The 20821-nt window shown below is 46.7% G+C and overlaps 3 protein-coding genes across 3 annotated transcripts in view; 2 read left to right on the forward strand and 1 right to left on the reverse strand.

Moving 5' to 3' along the window:
- The window catches only part of naa38 (N-alpha-acetyltransferase 38, NatC auxiliary subunit), a 127676-nt gene that overhangs the window by 36753 nt on the left and 70102 nt on the right, over positions 1-20821 (forward strand). The window lies entirely within an intron of this gene.
- Positions 13361-15098, reverse strand: smim20 (small integral membrane protein 20). Its single transcript, XM_076161352.1, has 3 exons — positions 14870-15098; positions 14026-14082; positions 13361-13592 (listed from the first exon to the last, which is right to left on the reverse strand). Exons 1-3 carry the CDS (start codon positions 14976-14978, stop codon positions 13543-13545), a joined length of 216 nt encoding a protein of 71 aa, XP_076017467.1. The 5' UTR covers positions 14979-15098; the 3' UTR covers positions 13361-13542.
- man2b2 (mannosidase, alpha, class 2B, member 2) lies at positions 15106-20208 on the forward strand. Its single transcript, XM_076161342.1, has 19 exons — positions 15106-15332; positions 15442-15588; positions 15670-15775; positions 15894-16066; positions 16151-16266; positions 16403-16580; positions 16708-16906; positions 16993-17183; positions 17265-17436; positions 17531-17667; positions 17779-18059; positions 18142-18333; positions 18415-18658; positions 18734-18844; positions 18960-19152; positions 19293-19439; positions 19527-19639; positions 19726-19843; positions 19951-20208. Exons 1-19 carry the CDS (start codon positions 15201-15203, stop codon positions 20052-20054), a joined length of 3054 nt encoding a protein of 1017 aa, XP_076017457.1. The 5' UTR covers positions 15106-15200; the 3' UTR covers positions 20055-20208.

The following is a 20821-nucleotide window of genomic DNA, read 5'->3' on the forward strand; positions in this document are numbered from 1 at the left end:
CAGGGTTGGGGGGGGGGGGGGGGGGTGAATGAGGAGCGCGTGAAGAAATGAATGGGTGAACGAGTGAATGAACGAGCAAACGAGTGCCTGGAAGAGCGAGCACACTGTGGGGCGACTCGAGGAAGATTGGGGATGTGGCGGGGGCGAGGGGGAGTGTGTGCGTGTGTGAGGGGGGGTGAGGGAGTGATAGAGGGAAGGTTGGTAGGAGAGTGAGAGAGGGAGAGAGAGCGGGGTGGGGTGGGGTAGGGGGCTAAAAAGGAGGATAGGGTTTGTGTGGTGGGGAGTGGGGGTGGGGGGGCTAGGAACGTCTCAGACAATGAGACATGGCACACGCTATTAATTCTGGCTCAGCGGAGAGACACTGCCTCGCCATCTGCTCAGGGTCAGGGGCGTTCGCTGGGGTCGGCGTCATATCCACTGCCCCAGCCACACACACATACACACACACACACAGAACTCCCCCCCCCCCCCTCTCCACTCCATCCCCTCTGTCCTCGCCTGGCAGACACCCGGCCAGGCCCCGCGTGCATTTCCATAAAACAATCGCGGGCCAACCTGCTCCCGTGTCGGGTGGGCGGAGTTAAGAGGGGAGTAGAACGCCGGCGAGCCTCCCGTAACAATGGCCTGTCAGATGAAAAGGGCCTCGGCGAACTTGATATACATTACAAAAGAGCCACACCACGGCAGGCCCAGAGTGCGGCCCGGCGACCTGCGGTTGAATTTGAGCTTGGCGTTCATTTGGTTGCTTGTTTGCCGTGTCCCTCCTCCTCCTCTTCTTCCCTCTTATCCCCAATACAAGTGCGCACACACACACACAGACACACACACACACACACACACACACACACACACACACACGCACGCACACACACACACTCACACACACACACACACACACACACACACACACACACACACACACACACACACACACACACACACATGCGTACGCGTGGCAGGCCGGTGCTTTGTGGTCTTGTAGGGGTTGTGTGTTCACTTATTAAGGTGATTTGCAGGAAAGATGAGTAATGGCACTAAAATCTAACGCTCCACTTGCTGTTCTTGTTTGTACCTGCTGATACTGAGTCTGATCAGTGTCTGATGTTAGGTGCAGGGGCTGGCAAAGATTTTATGGAGCCATAAGTGTGTTGCAATTTAAATTTTGAGATCAGCACTAAAACAAAACAAGATCAGAGCGCTGGAAAAAGGTGTCAGCCATTGAATCCGTTGCGTCTTTCTGAAGTAACGAACAACAAAAAAAGCCTGTTCCTGATTAGTTTGACCCCCTCCGTGCGTTCGGTGTGTTCATCATCCAGGCATGGTGATGGGTTAGGAGTTTAAATCCCTCCTGTGCCGCAACCCCCCCACCACACAGCTAAATCCCTTAATCTGCTCTCGGACACGTCTGGAGGGCAAAACAAACAAATAGGATCGCCACTCTCCTCCAATCACGCACACACACACAAAAGCACACACACACACACTCATACAATCCATGGTAATAACCTCCCCAAAGCTCCATCACGGGGAGGGGAAGGTGACATTAACCCTCTCAAGGTTACAAATGTGGTCACAGGGTTTGTAATTCAGAAAAACAGAATCCAGACTAAATCAAATCTCTTCTTCTTTAAGCAAACCTGGGACACACACACACACACGCGCAGCAGCTAGGGTAATCAACGGCCAGAGAAATGACGCTGGACATCAATCATTATAGTCGTGTGTGTATGTGTGCGTGTGCGTGTCCATTTGCAGATCCTCCTAAATGCGTCCCAGGTGGCCCCAACGAGTTTTACAGCTCCATAAAATGGAACCGCGTTGGTGCGAGCGCCGTTTGCGGGACGTTTGCTAAATGGCGACTTGGGCCGCCAGAAGTCAGAGCTGAAAGGTCAAGAGATCAAGGCGAGGAGGCGTCGTCGATGGCAGCTGGCGTGTAAGCCCAATGACCTCCAGGGAGGATAGAGAGGGGGGGCGGGGGCAGGGAGAGGTGGCTTTGATGCCGCCAAATAATGTGCATCCCTGCATTTGTGTCTCCTGCCTGCTAATCCTGCCCCCCCCCCCCCTCCTCTCCTCTTTTCTATTAATGTTTAGACTCTTTCTTAACTCTGCTGCTGGTTGCCTCCGACTCTAGCCTGGGCGGGAGCTAACGTGCGCCAGAACGCTGATGTCACTGATGTTATTTTCGAGAGGGTGAGCTCATTGGCTGAAACCACAGAGGCGCTGGCATCCAAGTGTCAGGGAACGAGCGGGTCGAGGCTGCGATTGGTCTTCTTTCGCGTCACATCTGGAGAAAGGATCTGAGACAAACTCGTGCTCTCTCTCTCTCTCTCTTTCTCTCTCTCTCACTCTCTTTCCAAATCTCCACCTATCTGTCAGATTTGGCGGGCTGAAGGTCGTCAAGAGAGAGCGAGAGAGAGATAGAGAGAGAGACTTCACATGTTACAGCACGGCCCCCGAAGGCCTCGATATGGGAGAGGAGGCCCGGCTGCCACGTGCTAGCTGACCATGACACGGAAAGAGTGACACGCCGGTGCAAGATGTGCCGTGGGGCTGATAAAACACCGCCTGCTCCTCCTGCCTCCACTGTAAAGTCGTCAGTCAACCACTTCCTGTTGACTTTTTTCGTAGGTGTAAAAGGAAAAATTCACTTTTGCTCACTTTAAAGCCTATAAAAGAGCGAACAGAGGCGCTGTCGACTCACTGTTAATGCTGCATTCAAGTGGTGTCGTGAATTTTACAACTTGCGATATTTAGCTGCTTTTCGCCCGCTGACACACCAGGCTGTCTTGTTAAATGTGGGCAGTTTTGACAAAGTTATAATTTATAAGTCAGAGTCAGACTTTTGTTGATGTCTGAACAACTTGTCAGCTGTCGTTCCAGACCTCTGACCTTATATAAAATCCGGAGAAATGTTTGAGTACCGCTGTTTTAGATGTCCCATTTTTGCACAGACGTACAACAATAAATCACCACAAGGAGGCGCTGCACAAACATGTTTTCCACAGAGATTCAAATTATGGATTAATGGATTCCTATCAGGTCCAAGTGTTTGAATTCTACAAAAACACTTTACACACTGCAGCTTTAAAGTCGACAAGAGTGTAAATGCTGAGGTTAATAATATCTCAAAATAAGTTTGAACTTGGATAAAAATTTAGTGTGAAATTTGTATCTGTTTCAGAGAAGCAGAAGAGCAACATTTTGTTAATTGATTAATTAATCTAATGCAAACATCCAAAGTTGTTTGTTATGTATACACAACATTTGAGGAGGAATTACTGGAAGTCTGGCACAATGTGTGTGCTGTGCATACAAACAGTGGCAGCCAGGGGCAAAAACTCATACACACACACACACACACACACACCGTGGACACTGTGTATAAGTACAGGCAAGTAGTTGAACAATACACACAAAGAAACTGATAGACAGATACAGAATAAGTGCTGTATCCTCCATTTTCTGGGTGTGCTTGGACTTGTGTGTGTGCGTATCATGTGTGTACTTGTTCACCACATCTGTGTGGCAGTCAGTGTTTGCCAATCTGTGTGTTTGCAGGTCTGTCTGATAGAGAGAGAGAGAGAGAGAGGGAGAGAGAGAGAGAGAGAGAGAGAGAGAGAGAGAGAGAGAGGGAGAGAGAGAAAGAGAGAGAGAGAGTGCGTGTGTATGCGTGTGTATGTGTGTGTGTGTGTGTGTGTGTGTGTGTGTGTGTGCTTGTGAGGGCCAGTCTGGGCAGCAGGCCAGACTGCTAAGAAGGAAAGGAGTGGGTTTCACCACAGGAGGTGGGTCTGGGCACTGTGCCAGTCAGCCTAACACACACACACACACACACACACATACACACACACACACACACAGCCCGAGGCGGTGGCCCTGTGTTGTTGATGCCTGCAGGCAGTCCTGACCACTTGCTGCCCCCTCAGACACACCAAGGACACAGAGTGCTGGAAAGGAAAGGAAGGGATGCAGATTGAAGAAATGCAAAAGAAACAGAGGGAAGAACTGCGGGGGCGAGCGGAGAGAGAACGAGATGATGAGGCGGAGAGGGAGAGAGAGGGAGAGAGAGGAAGACGAAGGGAGAGAGAGGCTGATAATGACAGATGGAGGAAAGCAAAAGGAAATGGGTATCAGGAGAGACGGGGAAGGAAAAGAGATGGGTGCTCGCTAAAACAGACGGAAAGAAGGGAAGGACGACCATGATGAGGGGGCGGTAAGTAGGTGTGTGTGCACCAAGGGGGTCGGGAGATGTGGAAAGAAGAGGGAGACGCAGAGCAGAGGGGGAGGAAAGATGGAGAGAGGGCTGGAAAAGCAGTGGAAAAGGGTGAGGGGAGTGTTTGAAAAAGGAAACAGGGAGTGACAGAGACAGACATGGGCTTTAGGGAAGGGAGAGTGGAAAAGGGATAAGATAAAGGAGTTCAGGCAGGGGAAGTGTGTGATTGAGAGAGAGAGGATGAGAGAGAGAGAGAGAGAGAGAGAGAGAGAGAGAGAGAGAGAGAGAGAGAGAGAGAGAGAGAGAGAGAGAGAGAGAGAAAGAGTGAGACGACATTTGTTAGAAGTGAGGAAGGAAAATAGGAAGAAATATGAGTCTGGGATGTATGGAGGGAGATTTATAGAGGAAAAGGGGTGGAGGATAGGAACAGCTGATGCAAAAAAGAAAAAGAAAGAAGAAAGATAAAGGAAAAAGAAGTGAAAATAGAAAATAGAGAGAAAGAGAGATGGCTTATGGTTTGAACCCGGACAACATCCCTCGTCGCTCTACTCTCTCCGGCGCAGGCGTAAGGAAGAGAGACAGAGAGGGGGAGAGAGAGAGGGAGAGCTTTGGCAAAAAAAGAGAAAGAGTGGAAAAAAAGAGAGACAGAGAGCGGCAGAGGAAGAGTGGAGAGGGAGAACGGAGGAAACGGGAGACGAACATGACAGCGAAGAGCAGAGGAGAGAAGAGGAGGGGAAGAAAATAGGAAAGCAGAAAACAAAATGAGTGACAGAGAGAAGGGGGGCAGGGGACAAATGGCATGAGAGAGAGAGAGCAAGCGAGTGAGAGAGTGAGAGAGAAAGAGAGAGAGAGAGAGAGAGGGAGAGAAAGAGAGAGAAAGAACGTCTGTGTTGGTGCCAGAGTGAGGTATAGAGTTTCCTGAGACTTGTTTTCCTGACTTAGCCGTTCTGTAAGCCCTCCATCCACTTCCCCTGTCACACACACACCCACGCACACACAGACACACACAGACACTCACACACACAGACACACACAGACACACACAGAGACACACACACACACACACACACACACACACACACACACACACACACACACACACACACACACACACAGCTTCTCCTCAAATCGCACAACATATCGCGGGGAGAGATAGAGAGGCTTTTGGAAAACCGAGCCCAGTTCCCCCGGGCTATTCCCAAACCCACGCTCCGGTTACACCACCACGTTCCAGAGCGCAATTCCTCAACGCTGGGCTGGAGTTTACTTAGGCAAAAGGCCTCAACTCGAAGAAACGCCGCTGCACCATCGCCCCCGACAGCACTTAATCTGTGTTATTGGAACTCTGCGCCTATCAGTCCCCTTCCATCTAAATATTAGTAGAGGCAGAGATAATAAATGTTGCAATAAATATGCAAAACAAGGCTGTAAGTGCAGAACCAGTCCATTTCTTCTGAAACTATCGAGTTCAAATGGAAAAAATGCATGCCGCGGAGCAGATTTACACGTGTGTATGTTTGGAAAAGTAAAGTAAATTACAGTAGTGATGAACATTTAATATTTCAGGGTCAATGTCAGATCCCTGTGCGTCCACGCAAGGACGCGTTTCCTCTGGAATCCATCACGTTTGGCCATCACATTAAACTGTCAGTGGTGCGTTTATGGCCACGCCGACCGCTCGCGCTGAAAGATGGCGCAGAGTCAAAGGATGCATCATCTTTATGCAGCAGTCATGCGGTTTTTCACTGTAAAGGCAACTTGGGTAAGTGCAGGGCCGTAAAAATGCAGACAGATAAATGCACCGGAGGGGAAAGCTTGTTTCAGTGTTTTTGGCTGCGAAAGTGTGAAATTGCTGCTAATTAAAATTCCCCAGTGACAGAGAGACAACCCAGTGTAATAAACCATAACGAGTGTGTCGTCCGTCAAACGACAGGCTTTGTTACCACGGTACCTCTGCGGTGAAGTGAGTTACTCCTCTCCCTTCCATTGGCCTCGTCCCTCTCTGTCTTCAGGAAACAGCCAGAGAGCAGATACGTCTACACACACCTTCACGTATGATGAAGGTTCATTATATATATCTCAACACAGCTGATTACCCACAACCATTATGTGCAAGTGTCAGTGTGTTTACATGCATGTTCAACCTTCTGATTACAGCAATAAATCAATTTTGGAAAGTGAAATCATCATAGCTCAGATCAAGCAAACCACAGAATCTTAATTAATTCCATCCCTGTTTACATCATACTTGTATTTTTTTTTTTAGATGTTTTTGAAGTAGAGACCAAACCATCGGAGTACTGAGCGTGTGTAAACGTAGTGTGTGTTTTGTGTTGCTGGCTCAGGCCCAATTCAAAGCAGATTTTGGGGAGTAGGGACTCACAGGCAGACCAGACCCTGTTCTCACTCAGTGTGCACGGTGGTTTAGTAGGTTAACCCCTGGCAATGGTTTTTAAAGAAATGAAAACAAGAACGTCTTGACATTGTGCACCTGCTACAAACGCATTACTTTGAGACATTTACCCTTGATGATGTCATCTATGTAACATAATGCTTAATAGATTGTAAATACATTAAAAAATATCCTAACAACTCAATAGAATCATTGGTTAAATGTAATAAATGAAAGTAACAGGACTTGATTTGTGGGGCAAAATGGGTAGAACAATACAATCACTGCACGTGTGTGTACCTCACAGCAGTGTTTCAGGACCGTACTTGACCAGGGAAACTTTGTATTATTACTTTCAGCTCTTCCCGTCCACAACGTATTTGATATGTTCCACATTACATAGTGTAGGAGGGAGGCAGACATTACTATGCAGTAGTGTGCTTAAGGAATCCAGAAGCCGCAAGTACAAGTTGGTTTTCCTTCTCTCTTGTCTCCCCCCCCCCCCGTTCCCTTCCCCCCTCCCCCTGCCCCCAAGCCAAACCACTCGATCTGATACCTCAGCCTCCGTCCAAATGATTCATTCAGCCATCCACCCACTAAAGAAACACTGCAACAAAGAGCGAACGCAACATAAAACAGCCTATACTTTTCCAACCGCACGCCAGCCAGCGCACCAGCAAACACACACGTGCGAGTAAAAGATACACGCACCCGCCAGCACATTCACTCACTCAGGAACAGAGACGTGCACACACACACATTCCGAAATACACACTCCATATTCCATATCATTCCATCTCCATCCGCAGTGTTTTCCTGTGCCGGAGCCCAAAGGCAACACCGCTCCTGCCACCACAGGTCGCGGCCCGATTCCAAATCCAAAGCCGACCTGAGATGACATCATCCGTCTACCCCCCCTCGCCACTTCGCCTGGTGTCCCTCTCCCTGCGCGTCCGTCCTACTCGAACAAAGGGCCGCGTTCCAACACAAATGGTCCAACCCTCTGCGTAATGACAGGGTAGGCCTAAGTGATGCCAGGGGCAGGAGAGGGGTGGCAGGAGAGCTGGAGGTGCTTTGGTCTGGGACGTCGCCCGCTAAGGATTCCTCCCCAAAACATGTGGTTTGTTCTCTCGAAGGAATGGAGGGATAGACGGATGGAAAGGGAGACCACAAAGTAAGCTCGTAGCCCAAAGGGGGAGATCATTCATAGCTCAGGTGGGATATTATTCTGCTTTCATCTCGTACTGGCTTTCCTCTTTGGATGGCATTAAATAGCAGGAGCGAACCCTTTGGACCGAAGACGAGGAGGAGGTTTATACGTGCAATTCAATCGGTTTTCCGACTGACATCAGTGCATATGGGCGCTATTTAATCCTGCGGTTGGGTTTGGGGTTATGCACACGACACGACCGAGGTTTATTTTTGACCCTTCACTGCACACACGGCTGAAATGAAAGGAAATAATGAAGTTCTGCGGCAGACGTGGAAGAAGAAACAAAATCGGCCCAAAGCCTCAGTATGATAAAGCAAAACAAAATGATTGAGCGATGCGCAAAGCCAATAAAGAGGAAGAGTTAATGAAGCAGCCTGGCATGTTTCTCATTAAGTGTCTGGAAAATCTATTACTCGCAAGCTTGTTTGTGTTGCGTTTTGCCAGAAGAAGAGAGAGTGCATGACTCTTACTGGACAACTAAGAGCGCTGGTAGGACGTCCTACACAACTCCAGAAGCGTTTGTTCCAAAATACAAGAGATCGAGTGGCTTCTTAGGATTAGACGCTTTGAGGGATGGTAAACGCATCCAACGGGCAGACAGAAATACAGATTACAGGCACCAGTAATCACCAGGGCGACCGGGCGATGGTGAATCTGCTGCAGCGCTCTCAGGCTCCGTTTGATATTAGCCACATGCGAGCCCGACTGACCGGTGCTGTGCAGTAAACCTGTCATTGTTCTGGGTCAGCTCCCTACGGATGTCCTTTAAGGCTCACCACACACACAGACACACACGCACACACACACACACACGCGCTATGCAGCACGAATCCTCCTCCTCCTGGTATTCCTCCCCCTGGGCCAAGAGCGGACAGCCTGTGTTCCGTCAAGGCGTCCAAAATTCCATGACTTTCCCAGAATTCCCAGCCGGAGCCAGGTTGTATATTCTGTTGTCATCCACGAGGGTTCTGATGAAAGCCCAGGAGGAGCACGGAGGCGGGTCCCGTCCGAGCCCCCGCACGAAATTTACACTACAATGAAAACACACACCTCGCTGACTGGTTTGCGTCGCTGTGAATGCGGAAAATCCATCAAAGCGACTTTACTCCACACAGCAGCTTACGCAATAGGATATAGAATTAGTTTGCTCTGTGCGTAGACCACTAATAACAGGAAATAGCTCATCTCGCTGCAAGAAAATAGCAGGGTACTGAGTATTTTAGACACCGTGAATCAGAGTCCAACTTAAACAGAACTCAATGAGTCCCATTAGATCATAATATTTGGACTTTAATGCTTATTTATTGTATAATGTGCTGCTAAAAAACGTCAGAGAATTTGCATACGTTGTGTGTTGTTCACTTAAATGTAAGCTTAAACGCTGTCTTGGGGTTAAACTGTGTATTTTTAATTTCTAGGGGGCCGTGCCAGGGAATATCAATGAAAATTGTCCAAAGGCGAATAAAAAGCAGTTTAAAGGAGCATTCCGTGGTTTTTAATGCGAGGGATGGCTTTGATAGGCCCCAGACTTATTTTCACAAATGAACGTGTCAAGTATTAAGGTGCCATATAAATCACTCTCCCGCTCTCTCCCTGCTCCCCTCTTCTCTTAGCCTTTCCGTGAGGCTCTGAAGAACAGCGTGATCGCTTACAGTGCTGGCGCTCGATGTGGCTAACGCTGCCTAAATCAACAGTCGCCCTGCTGTTTTAGTGCGCATGAAAAAATTTTAAGATTATAATGGGACTGTAAAAACGGAAACCCCGCTATACAGCGTGATTGACGGGGCCCCAGAAGCTTCGCACGAGCTCGGCGACGGCGCCATGATGTATGTTTGGGGAACGTGACAGTAACATTTCAATGTGCCGCGCGGGGGGATGGATGAGCCCGCACGTGCTCTGTTAATCAAAGAGTCACGAGTTAAACTGTTGTGGGTTTTAATACTTCATTTCCCTGGAAGCAGTGGAACATGGGACAACACATTGGACGAGGAAAGATGGTCTGCTTGATGAGGTCTGGCCTTAGCGAAGATTTTCCTCTCCGTGCCTGCGCGATTGAGGAAATATTAATTTTTTTTCCGACCTTAAACTCCAGTTAATTGCCTAAACATTTCCTCTACAGATCCATATGCGTGTGAGCCAAGCGACAGACTCTTGGCCGCCTTCGGGACACGTTGGGAGAGTTTCCGACCCACCTCATTCAGAGGTGTCGCTACATGAAGAGAGGTTTGGCGTTCCCCATTAAATGCTTCATTATTGCCATAATTTACTGTATGGCATTGTGACCCCTATTATTAGCCACATGTCCAAGGAGGAATAAATGAGTCTTTAAGAAAATGAGGAATGCTAGAGTCTAGGATTCTCTCATCCTCAGGGTGGCACCAAAGTCCCCATAAGGATTTTCAGTCTAGGACCTAGACTAGGTGGAGCCACCTTGAGGTCAGAAATTTCCTCTTGTGAGGTAAATCACACAAATCTAAATAGCAATCTTGCTGATTCCAGTGTCAAATCACAATATAATGGTTACAACTGGTAACTAATGAGAGGAAAGCGGACCATTGCTTCATCTGCTCTTTACAATTGCATCCTTATACACTCAGACCTGCAATGCATTCACAACTGGGCAACAGGGATACGACCTAAAACAGACCATAATTATCGATTTGCGGTACGGCTTTGGGCAAATATGAGCACAACACAAAAGCACACACACGACGCTTGGACTTCCAGTAAGTTCTGTGACCACAATTTAGTCTCAGGAGGATGCTGGGTTCCTCTTTGTTGAGCAGAGATGCTTCACTTTCTTTCCTGAATGACACAAACACACACAGTCGCACACACACACACAATGTAACACTAGCTCAGTCCAGACCACACCGGAGCTGTTTGCCTCTTTTCCTAGACGTTGCTTCAGACTTAAACTGTTTCCACAGCCGTTGGGCAGTGAACCCAAGAATGTGGACAGCGCTCCAGTACATTGTTTTGTTTCTCAAGTTAATGAGTGCATTTTATATGAGAAATGTAGACTCATTGTTTTGTGGGGTAAAACCCAAATGTTTGTGTGTGCTCATCTGCACGAGGTCGTCGATTCATTCTAAGCGATATTCTACAGGGGTTTTGTTTCTCTTGATTTTGGCGACACCTTTGGCAAAAAAGGTGACATTGATTTCGTTTATCTCATATTGTGTTGTCTCATATCTTCTCTCTCAAATTTATTAATTCTGAAAAATGTAATGCATCACTTCCTGTGAGGATTTCTAAATGTAAATCACTATAGATTAAATGGCTGCATTATACATACGGTGTTAACTTAGGGAGGCAAACTGGATATTTTCCACAAGCAAAAAGTTACAAAATATATATCTATTTATTCATTTAGTTCTTCTCAATAGTTAGAATAGAAAAATCCAGTATATTTTCACCGGCTTCAGAGCTTAAATTCATTAAGGATTTGGATGAGGCACGTTTTGTTCTTTTGAATCAATGACTTCACTGGAAACTCAGGGTGGGGAGAAGACGCATTAGAAGTTGTATTTTGTTGTTGCATACTTTTATTTCTTCTTCTGTCATAACGTCTCTGTTATCCTGTTTCATGTTGTAGTTGTGTTCCAAATATCTATTAAATAAACAAAAGCATTTACCATCACGATGTGTGTGATGTGTGAGACGATTGTTTACCTTCAGTTACTGAGTTCTTGTTGTTTTTGGTTGCTATTTTCGTGGTTTCTTTGACATTGACACATAATAATTGAGGTTCCGCCCCTTCCTAAATGCTCTCTGCAACCCCCATGGCCTGTCTGTCAACCCCTGTTCCCATAGCAATTAGTTACACCTTGGCCAATTATCCGCTGCTCTCGAGCACACGGCTGACAAACAGCTCCGAGCGACCACTAGCCCATCTCGCAAAGCGCCTCAATGGACAGGAGAGATTTGTGTGATGGGTTAATAGTGGGATAGTAAAACTGCTGCGGCGGCGACATTGTTGAGTTCATGTTGGTTTATAGTGGGTTGTGACCCTATTCAACGTTTTATAGTGAAGGGTGTCTATCTACATATTCGGCTCAATGGGAGAAGGGCCACATAAAGGGGACAAGACAACACAGGAGGATAAAAGGCCGGCGTCGACCCCGAGGCCTCCTGCACTAGCACACAGATGTGAGGGGGGCAAGTGGTGCAGGCTAAACGCCGGTGGCCGCGCTGCAGTACCTGTAACACACTCCGCCGAGCACAGAAACACAGATTGTACGTCTTCCTAGTCTGTGTGTAGGTGACGCGTCCCCTCAAGAATGTGGTTCTCTTCCTCTCGCCGCTCGCTTCAATTTCCCCTCTGGTTGCTTACTTCACTCGCAGCGGCCGAGGAGCTGTCGCTTGAGGAATCTGGAAAACACCAGCGGGGAATGAGAGGAATTTCTGCTTTTCGTTTTTTTTTTTTTTTTTTCTTCCCTTAACCACCCCTCACCCCGTTGCTCTCTTTACTTTGGACGCCTCTGCACAGCCGGGCTCTTGAGTTTTCTCTTGTTTCTGAACGCAGCCCAACAATAACAACCTCTCATAAACAATGGGGCTTGTTGATTGGGGGGTTGAGAAGGAGAGTGGCTGTTGCTGGCCCGTGCACTTGGTTTTTCTGGCAGCGGGCCTCACGGACGGCCCTTAAAGTCTGAAAGTACAGGCTGCGTGGAGGATATGAAAGATTTAAGGGCAAATTTAAAAACGCACCATCTCTGTAGGAACATAAACACATGCTTTAGTTTTTTTCTTAATCCATCCTTCCTCCAAAAAGGACTTTGGTGGACTGAACTGACAGGGGATTCTGGTCAATGTCAGGAAACCACGAAAGTACAGGGAAAAAATGGTAGCTTAGGAATTCTCCGCTTTTACAGCACCCATGGACTTGTAAAGAGAGCCTGGATCGCATTGACTTGCATTTCGGACTAGAAGGGCCAAGGAGCTCCATCCCCAGCGCTTTCGGTCCTCGGAACCGAACGTGGCCCAAGCTACGGCGCTTCGACAGCTGACCAACAATTAAACTCTGCGTCTGCAACAGGAAAATAATTACACACGGCGACATGTCCTGGAATAACTCCGTCTGCGCTGTTTCCATTTTGGAAGATGATACTGTGCTTTATTGGACATTATCCCTCACTTGCCGGAGCGTTTCGTGACCTTCGCGTCAGCTAAATCAAAATAAAACGTCAGAAGAGATTGTTGTGAAAGGAGAAGTAAACAACCACTGTATTTTATTATATTTTCCTAAAGCTTGCATGCCACAGCGAGGATTTTTGGAAATACAATGGTTTTTCCAAAATATCTGGGATGTACAAACAAAACATCGCAGGCAGTGCAGTGGGTGCCTTTGGTATCAGAACGGCATGAAGCCAGTGCCCCCTTGTGGACATCAAAGGGCCTGCATGTATGCCAACATCAGTTTAGGCATAAATCACACTTTCCTTGTCTTATGTATCTGTTTGAAGCCTATGTTTTAGTCTCTCTTAACAAACATTGTCCAATAACAACAAAAACTATATTAATGTTATTCAGAGAATCAAAATGTGGTTCTATAAATCTTAATCTTTATTCATAGGATAAAACGAATATCATGGCTACACACATCCATCCAGGGATGCACTCACTCACACACCAAGCACTCATCATACAGGGGTCCTCCACTCCATCTTCATCTGCTTCATCAGGAATTTCCGGAATAAGCTGGTGGTGATCGGTCGCCGCTCATCATTTGCCTGCAGGCCTGGTGTCGAATGGATCCGACCACATCTTCACACCTTCAGTCACAGAGTGAAACAGTCCCAAATTAGCGCACCACAACTTCACACCACAAACACATAAAGTGGTAAGATCAGTTTATGTCATATGTACTGAAATACGAGCAGAATACACTGAAATATGAGTGTGTATAGACATTTAGGGGAATGAAGACTCTCCACATTGTCCTGGTACTACCAACCTCATACATCTGGTTCTCCTTAAGTAAAACAAACAAGCTTTGTTGGCAAGTACTCACTCAAAGTACAGACACAACACAATGGAAGCATATTAGAATGGAGCCTGCTCGTGTGTGTAAACAGATGCAAGGACCTTTTTGTAAAATTACATTATTTTCCAATAAGGGGAAACAATCAATACTTTCTCAGTGATTGCAAATGCCTTGGTTTCATTTTGAGGCATTGAGGGAGCTCAGATGGAGTGAGTTCTTACCCACAGGCTGCACTTCTGCCTGATTGATTCCTTCGCGATTCACCTTTTGGACTTTTCCTGGCAGAGAGAAGAGAAAAAATCAGTTTATTCTGCAGCAACTTTTGTGGACAAAGTCAAAGACTCTGTATTGTTCCCTTTTGTTTGCCTGACCAGTAACACTACACAGCCACTTGAAGTATCTATGAAGATTCAACCTTCTTTTTGGGATCTGCAAGCACATACGGCACTGACAGAGACCATAGACCATCAAGGGACCATAGAAATTTCTTCAATTAGTCATTTATTGTGAAAAATTATGGAAAAAGTGACAAACACCCAATAATGTGTATTTAAATAGCTTCTTCCGTCAACACAACAGTTACAAAGACAAGAATTACTCAATTTATAGTCAAATGAAACAGAAAGAACCACAAAGGACCACAACCGCCTAATTGATTGTTATTGATTTGCTGTTGAATACGTCATTCGTTTATTGTTCAATACCGATATGGGATAAGTGCCTATTTGTTATGGATTTGGGCTCGCGGGTTTGCGGGTCTCATTTGGACATCCCGTTTATTTGTCTGCCTTAAACTATTTAAAATGGCTTAAAAAACTAAATTCTAAAAACATTAGACCACCAACCTGCTGAATAAATGAGACACATGCCCTAAAACAGAAGGTAAACGTGCTAATGCCAAGCTAAGATCCACACTATTGTCCCGTTTTCTAAATACTGTTGGTAACGTTGAATGAGTAAGTAAGTGACTTTGCTGTTATAAAAGCGTGTTTTAAATCAATTTGAGCCAAATTATAAACTCGAAGTGTGTAACATAGATGTCAGGTAAAGCAGCAGGTGACTTACTGTACTCGTCTTTATGCACCAGAGGGTAGAAGAATATGGGATAAAACGCAGCGGCAATGGCCGTCACGAAACCTCCAAACACCAACGTTATTTTGGTATTTCTTGACATGTTCACGGTGCATCACAGGTCAAACTCTCGCCCCCAAAACAACGCCGATTTTGACCGATTAATTCCGGCTTAAAGGTCACAAAAAGCACCGCCGAGCCCGGTTTGGTCCCTCCGCGCTTCCGTAATGCCCGGCGCTGCGTCACGGTCACAACAATAATACGGAAGTGCGCATGCCACTTTTGACGAGTTGTGCTAGTTTTATGTCGCTTTATGGGCTAAAATATGAAAGTTTTCGTCTTTATTGTGTTTTTTCTGACTTTTTGCAGCTCGTACGCAGTGACAGAAAATGATACAATTAAAGCTTTCGTCATTCCTCACAGTCACATGGATGTTGGCTGGGTTTACACCATTCAGGTAGATGTTTTGTTTTTTGTTTTTTTTATCCTCTCACAGCAAACAATATGTTAGACTATAACTGCTTTTTACCCTTTGCATTTTGGCTATTAACATATACATTCTATAGGAAAGTATGCACGCCTATGCAGCCAATGTGTACAGCAGTGTTACTGAGGAGCTGTCAAAGGTCAAAGGCCGTAAGTTCATCGCAGTAGAGCAGGAGTTCTTCCGGCTGTGGTGGGACACTGTGGCCACGGACCTCCAGAAGAAACAAGTAAGGCGACATCACAGGAAGTAACAGATGGCAGCTGTATTATCTTCCATGCAGATAAGAAACAATATTCAACATGTTCAGGTACGACAGCTCGTAAAAGAGGGTCGACTAGAATTCATCATCGGAGGCCAGGTGATGCACGACGAGGCCGTGACGGATCTGGATGACGACATATTGCAGCTGACAGGTAGCAGAACCCTTTCAAAGATGACGTATCCATAGCAACGCAGGGAGTAACTCTGCCTCGATTGTGTGTGTGTGTGTGTGTGTGTGTGTGTGTGTGTGTGTGTGTGTGTGTGCCTCAGAGGGCCACGGCTTCCTCTACCAGACGTTCGGGGTTCGTCCTCAGTTCTCGTGGCACGTGGATCCCTTCGGAGCATCCGCCACCACGCCGGTCCTCTTCGCCCTGGCTGGGTTCAACGCCCACCTCATCTCCCGCATTGACTATGACCTTAAAGACACCATGCAGAAAGACAAGGTAAGACCTTAGGGCTTCCACAGATAATCTCACATTTATGTATGAACCAAAAGTACGTGTATGTTCTTGCTCGTCTCCTTGTAGAACTTACAGTTTGTCTGGAGAGGTTCCTCCTCACTGAAAGATCAGCAGGAGATCTTCACTCACACCATGGACCAGTTTAGCTACTGTACCCCCTCCAACCTCCCATTCTCCAACAGGTAGCCTCTCTTTGCAGCTGCTACCATGTTCTCAATTAGTGTCATGAATGCCGCTGTTGCTCAGTTACATACAGCAATGCCTCAGGCTGGTGCATCAAGCAAGGATATGACAGAAAAACATGTTTTCATGTCTCAGTTCCGGTTTCTATTGGAATGGAGTTGCGTCATTCCCCAACCCCCCAAAGGACGGAGTCTACCCCAACATGAGCCTGCCCGTCACCAAGGAGACGATACACAACTACGCCATGACCATGGTAGAGAATATCAAGCAGAGGGCGGCGTGGTTCAGGACCAAACACGTGCTCTGGCCATGGGTGAGTGTGTAGAAACCTGCTAATCATTTCCTTTAATGGCAAATCCAGTTGAGACCTTGTAGAGATAATCTTAATCTTAATCTTTATGTGTCAAGAGTTACCATATCTGCTGCCGTTTGTGTTTCAGGGGTGTGACAAACAGTTCTACAATTCATCGGTGCAGTTCAACAACATGGACCCATTAATGCATTACATCAATCAGAACAGCAAAGAGTTTGGGGTGACGGTCCAGTACGCCACCCTCAGTGAATACTTCCAAGACGTCCATCAATCAGATCTTGTGTGGGACGTTCGGGGGAGTGAAGATTTCCTGCCATACTCCACTGGTACAAATCTGTTTTAAACACAGCCTTGTTTGTCATTTTCTAGTTGTGTTGTTTATCTTGTTGTATATCTTTTATTTATTCCCCAGAACCTTACCAGGCCTGGACAGGGTTCTACGCTTCCAGGAATGTTCTGAAAGGGGCGGCGAGGCGAGCCAGTTCCCAGCTGCACGCAGCCGAGACCCTTTTCGCCCGATACCGAATCAGCTTTCCCGATGGACCTGTGGCGAAAGACTGGGCCCTGGGCAAGCTCAGAGCGCTGCGCTGGGCCGTCTCTGAGGTCAATTCCCACGACTCCTTTTGAGTGTATGGTCACAGGCGCTGTATGATATTAAATAAAGGATCTGTTGGTGTTTTACAGGTGCAGCACCATGATGGAATCACTGGCACCGAGTCTCCTAAAGTGGCAGACATGTACCTTCAGCATCTGATGCAGGGCATGATGGGAGCGGAGGAGCTCCTGGCTGCGCTCTTCCTCCTGCCCCACAGCCTCAGCGTGCCTGGCACCTTAGCCACTCACGATCACAGAAAAGGTAGAACAAATGATTAGTGTTGCTGCTCACTGATCCCGCTAAACTTTGCTCTTGCTTTGGTTTGATCAATCTTCATTATTAAACCTCATTCCAGGCATCCGTCAGGCTCTGGAGCAACACGTCATCGTCTACAACCCCTTGGCGTGGAACGTTTCCACTTTTGTCAACATTACAGTCACGTTTCCCATGGCAACCGTGTTTGATGATGTTGGACAGCCTGTAGCTGCACAGGTATGTGTGTCATCAAAAAATGATAATAAAGGAAAACGCTAAAGGTTTCCACACAAAGTTGAAAATCTTCAGCCAAACATGTAAACTAGGAATGATGTTTTTCTGGAACAGATCCAGAGGTCCGCACAGTCCAACGTGACCTACGACCTTTTCATTGTGGTGGACTTAGGAGGTCTTCAGCATCGGAAATACTTGATTAAATTCTCTGAGAAGCCGTGCCCAAGGAGATACAATTGTTCCTCCACTTATGAAGCCAAAGGGGTTTCATTCGAGAGACGCAGCGTCCAGGACGACCGGTCCAACACGGGACGGAGGCTCCTTCCTGTTCTCAACGGCTGTTACAAACTCATGTTTGACCAGGACACAAATCTGCTCCACAGCATCACTGACCGGTAATGCTGGAGTTATTTTGAATTTATGTATGACGTCATACATTAGCGTGACCCTCTGACCTTCAACTGTCTGTTCTTGCAGTAAAGAGAAAAGAAGAATAAAGGTGACCCAGGATTTCTGGCAGTACCACGCAAACGGAGATGTAAAAGCCGGGCCAATCTCTGATAACTACATCTTCAGTGCTAACGGTTCTGCTACGCGAGCCTACAAGGCGGTGGACATGGAGATCATCCCTGGAAAGATCGTGTCAGAGATCCGACAATACTTCTACAGGTGGGTTTTGTTTGAGCCGGGTGCTTCTGTTCCTCCTCAATCTCATTTGACCTCATCCCACTTTCGTACTCCATCTCCTAGAGAGGAAAGCGATGAAGATTACGCTTACTCCATCACCACACGTGTCCCAGAATGCTTTGGGAGCGGACGGCTGTGTCACAGGCTGGAGCAGACCTACTCACTGGGCCCTCTTCATATCAACACAGAGGTGGCACTCAGGACCAGCACCAGCATGAAGAACAACAGAACTCTGTACACCGACGACAACGGCTACCAGATGATGAAGAGGACGTATAAGAAGTTCACCAATAACACTCTAGCGAGGGTAAGGATTGTATAGAAATGTACCAACGTGAAGTAAACAAAGGAATGTATAAAATGAATGATGTGCACCTTGCAGAACTACTTCCCCATGGTTCGGTCGGCCTACATTGAGGATGAGCTCAGCAGACTTGTGCTCTCCAGTGACAGAGCTCACGGTGTGTCCAGCCAAGCTGATGGACAGATAGAGGTAAACACACACGCCCACACACACACACACACACACACACACACACACACTTGTCTCAGCTGTGTTGACTCACAGAAACAAGTGTGACCCCCTCCCCACCCCACGTTTGTTTCAGGTCATGCTCCACAGACGTCTTTGGAACAATTTACCCTGGAACCTCGGATACAACCTGACCCTCAACGACAGCTCAGTCGCCAGGCCGACGCTGTGGGTGAAGCTGGGGTCCGTCAACGAAACCTCCAAGCTGTATCAAAGGGAGGCGATCCAGCTACAGCACAGACCTGTAGTGATGCCCATAGACCAACCCCGTGAGTTTTACATGGCAATGGCATGGCCATATATGGACATGTACAACTGGAATAAGAACTAGAGAGTACTTGGACATTTCCACTCCATTTCAAATGACAAAATATAAACACACATGCTTTCTAATCTCATTCCTACATAGAGAAGCCCTGGCTGGACGAGGAGCCCAGAGGAAGTTCCACTGTGCTTCCGGTGGTTCTGCCGCCAAACCTCCACCTGCTCAGCTTCAGCATCCCCGGGTGGAGCTACAGCTCCAAACACGACGTCCATCTCAGCCACGTAGACGCAGGTGAGCTGTGAGAGGAGCACCTAGTAGCCAACATAGAATTAAGAGTTGATTGTTTCATTAAATTCTATTGCTTTGTAACACCTCTAGGTGATAACTTGAGCTCGGAGTTGGACTATGACCGCGTCCTGTTGAGGATCATGCATCTCTTTGAGGAGGGGGAGGACCCGGAGCTTTCCAAGCCAGTCACACTGAACTTGAAGGTAACACACACACTCACACTCATGACTCATACATGAATTTGTCAGATCTATTTTTTCTTTTTAATGGTCATTTCCTGTGTGAGCAGGAAGTTCTGCGGGGCATAGGGGAAGTGAGAGTGCTGGAGGAGCGTTCTCTCACAGGAACCTGGGATATCACAAGTCTGAAGAGGTGGAACTGGAAGACTGCAGTCAACAAAGTCACAAGTAAGAGAGAGACTATAGGTTGATGTTCCCAATGAGGCCTTGTAATGTGTTGCATGTTTCAGTTGTGGACATCCATTGACATGTTGTGTGTCTTTTCTTCGTCTCAGGAAACAGCTCCTATGAGAGTCATGGAGGTGAAGCTTTCACTGTGACCGTCTCACCCAAAGAGATCAGGACCTTCTTTGTTCACTTCAGCTCCACAAACATTTGAAATGTCATTTATCTTCTGGGAAGATAACAAATCTGTAGACATACTTATAAAGAACATTTCATCTATCGCCGCACTTTTAATTAATGCTATTTTGCACTGTATGTTTGATTTATCATGAAGCACTGATTTGATGATTAAACTGTGAGCATTATCATGTTGAGTGCCTGTGGTTTCATGTTCATCAGGCTGTTGTTTAACATTTTTATTGTATTTCTATTGATTACATTGGACACTACCTGTCAAGTGAATGATGTTATGGCCCCTAGAAAGTAATGAAGTACATGGAAATGAATACAATAACGTTTAAACTTATCTTTGCAAAAAATAAACACACAGTTACACATCCAGCAGCTGTTAACAAATCCACCTCCAACTACATTTCTCTCTCAGAGGCTCACAAGGGATGAAAGTGAGACATTGACTCGGCTATCAGGCAGTGACAGTTTAGTGTAAGGCCAGTAGGTGGCGACCTCAGCACATGGATATTCATTCTCCTGTTACATTCCTCTGAGTGGTCTTATGGTTATCAAGTTACATTTCATATTCTCATTATTAAGTGTTCTTTATGAGTTAAAGTATATAATTTCTAAAATAATAGCTGATTTATACCTTTTCATGACAAGTTAAAAGGCCGAGAGAAACCATTTTTCATCTTATTTTGCTGTTTTCACTGCTGCTAGTGAGAGATGTTGACGTGCTTGGCAGATTTATGATACAGAACACAGAGCTCTCTGACCTCATCGATTCACAAACAACATGTTTCCACC

Source organism: Genypterus blacodes, unplaced genomic scaffold, assembly GCF_046128005.1.
Source record: "Genypterus blacodes isolate CSIRO-AG114 ecotype Tasmania unplaced genomic scaffold, CSIRO-AGI_Gbla_v1 ptg000011l_1, whole genome shotgun sequence".
Lineage (NCBI taxonomy): Eukaryota > Metazoa > Chordata > Actinopteri > Ophidiiformes > Ophidiidae > Genypterus > Genypterus blacodes.

Excerpts from the sequence above, each read along its gene's own strand:
- man2b2 (XM_076161342.1), top strand. The coding sequence starts at position 15,201 with ATGAAAGTTTTCGTCTTTATTGTGTTTTTTCTGACTTTTTGCAGCTCG. Across the intron at positions 17,184-17,264 it reads TGCGCTGGGCCGTCTCTGAG|GTGCAGCACCATGATGGAAT; the intron begins GTCAATTCCCAC and ends GGTGTTTTACAG. Across the intron at positions 18,845-18,959 it reads AAGCTGATGGACAGATAGAG|GTCATGCTCCACAGACGTCT; the intron begins GTAAACACACAC and ends CGTTTGTTTCAG.
- smim20 (XM_076161352.1), bottom strand. The coding sequence starts at position 14,978 with ATGTCAAGAAATACCAAAATAACGTTGGTGTTTGGAGGTTTCGTGACG. Across the intron at positions 14,083-14,869 it reads GGTGCATAAAGACGAGTACA|GAAAAGTCCAAAAGGTGAAT; the intron begins GTAAGTCACCTG and ends TCTCTCTGCCAG. Across the intron at positions 13,593-14,025 it reads GGCAGAAGTGCAGCCTGTGG|GTGTGAAGATGTGGTCGGAT; the intron begins GTAAGAACTCAC and ends CTGTGACTGAAG.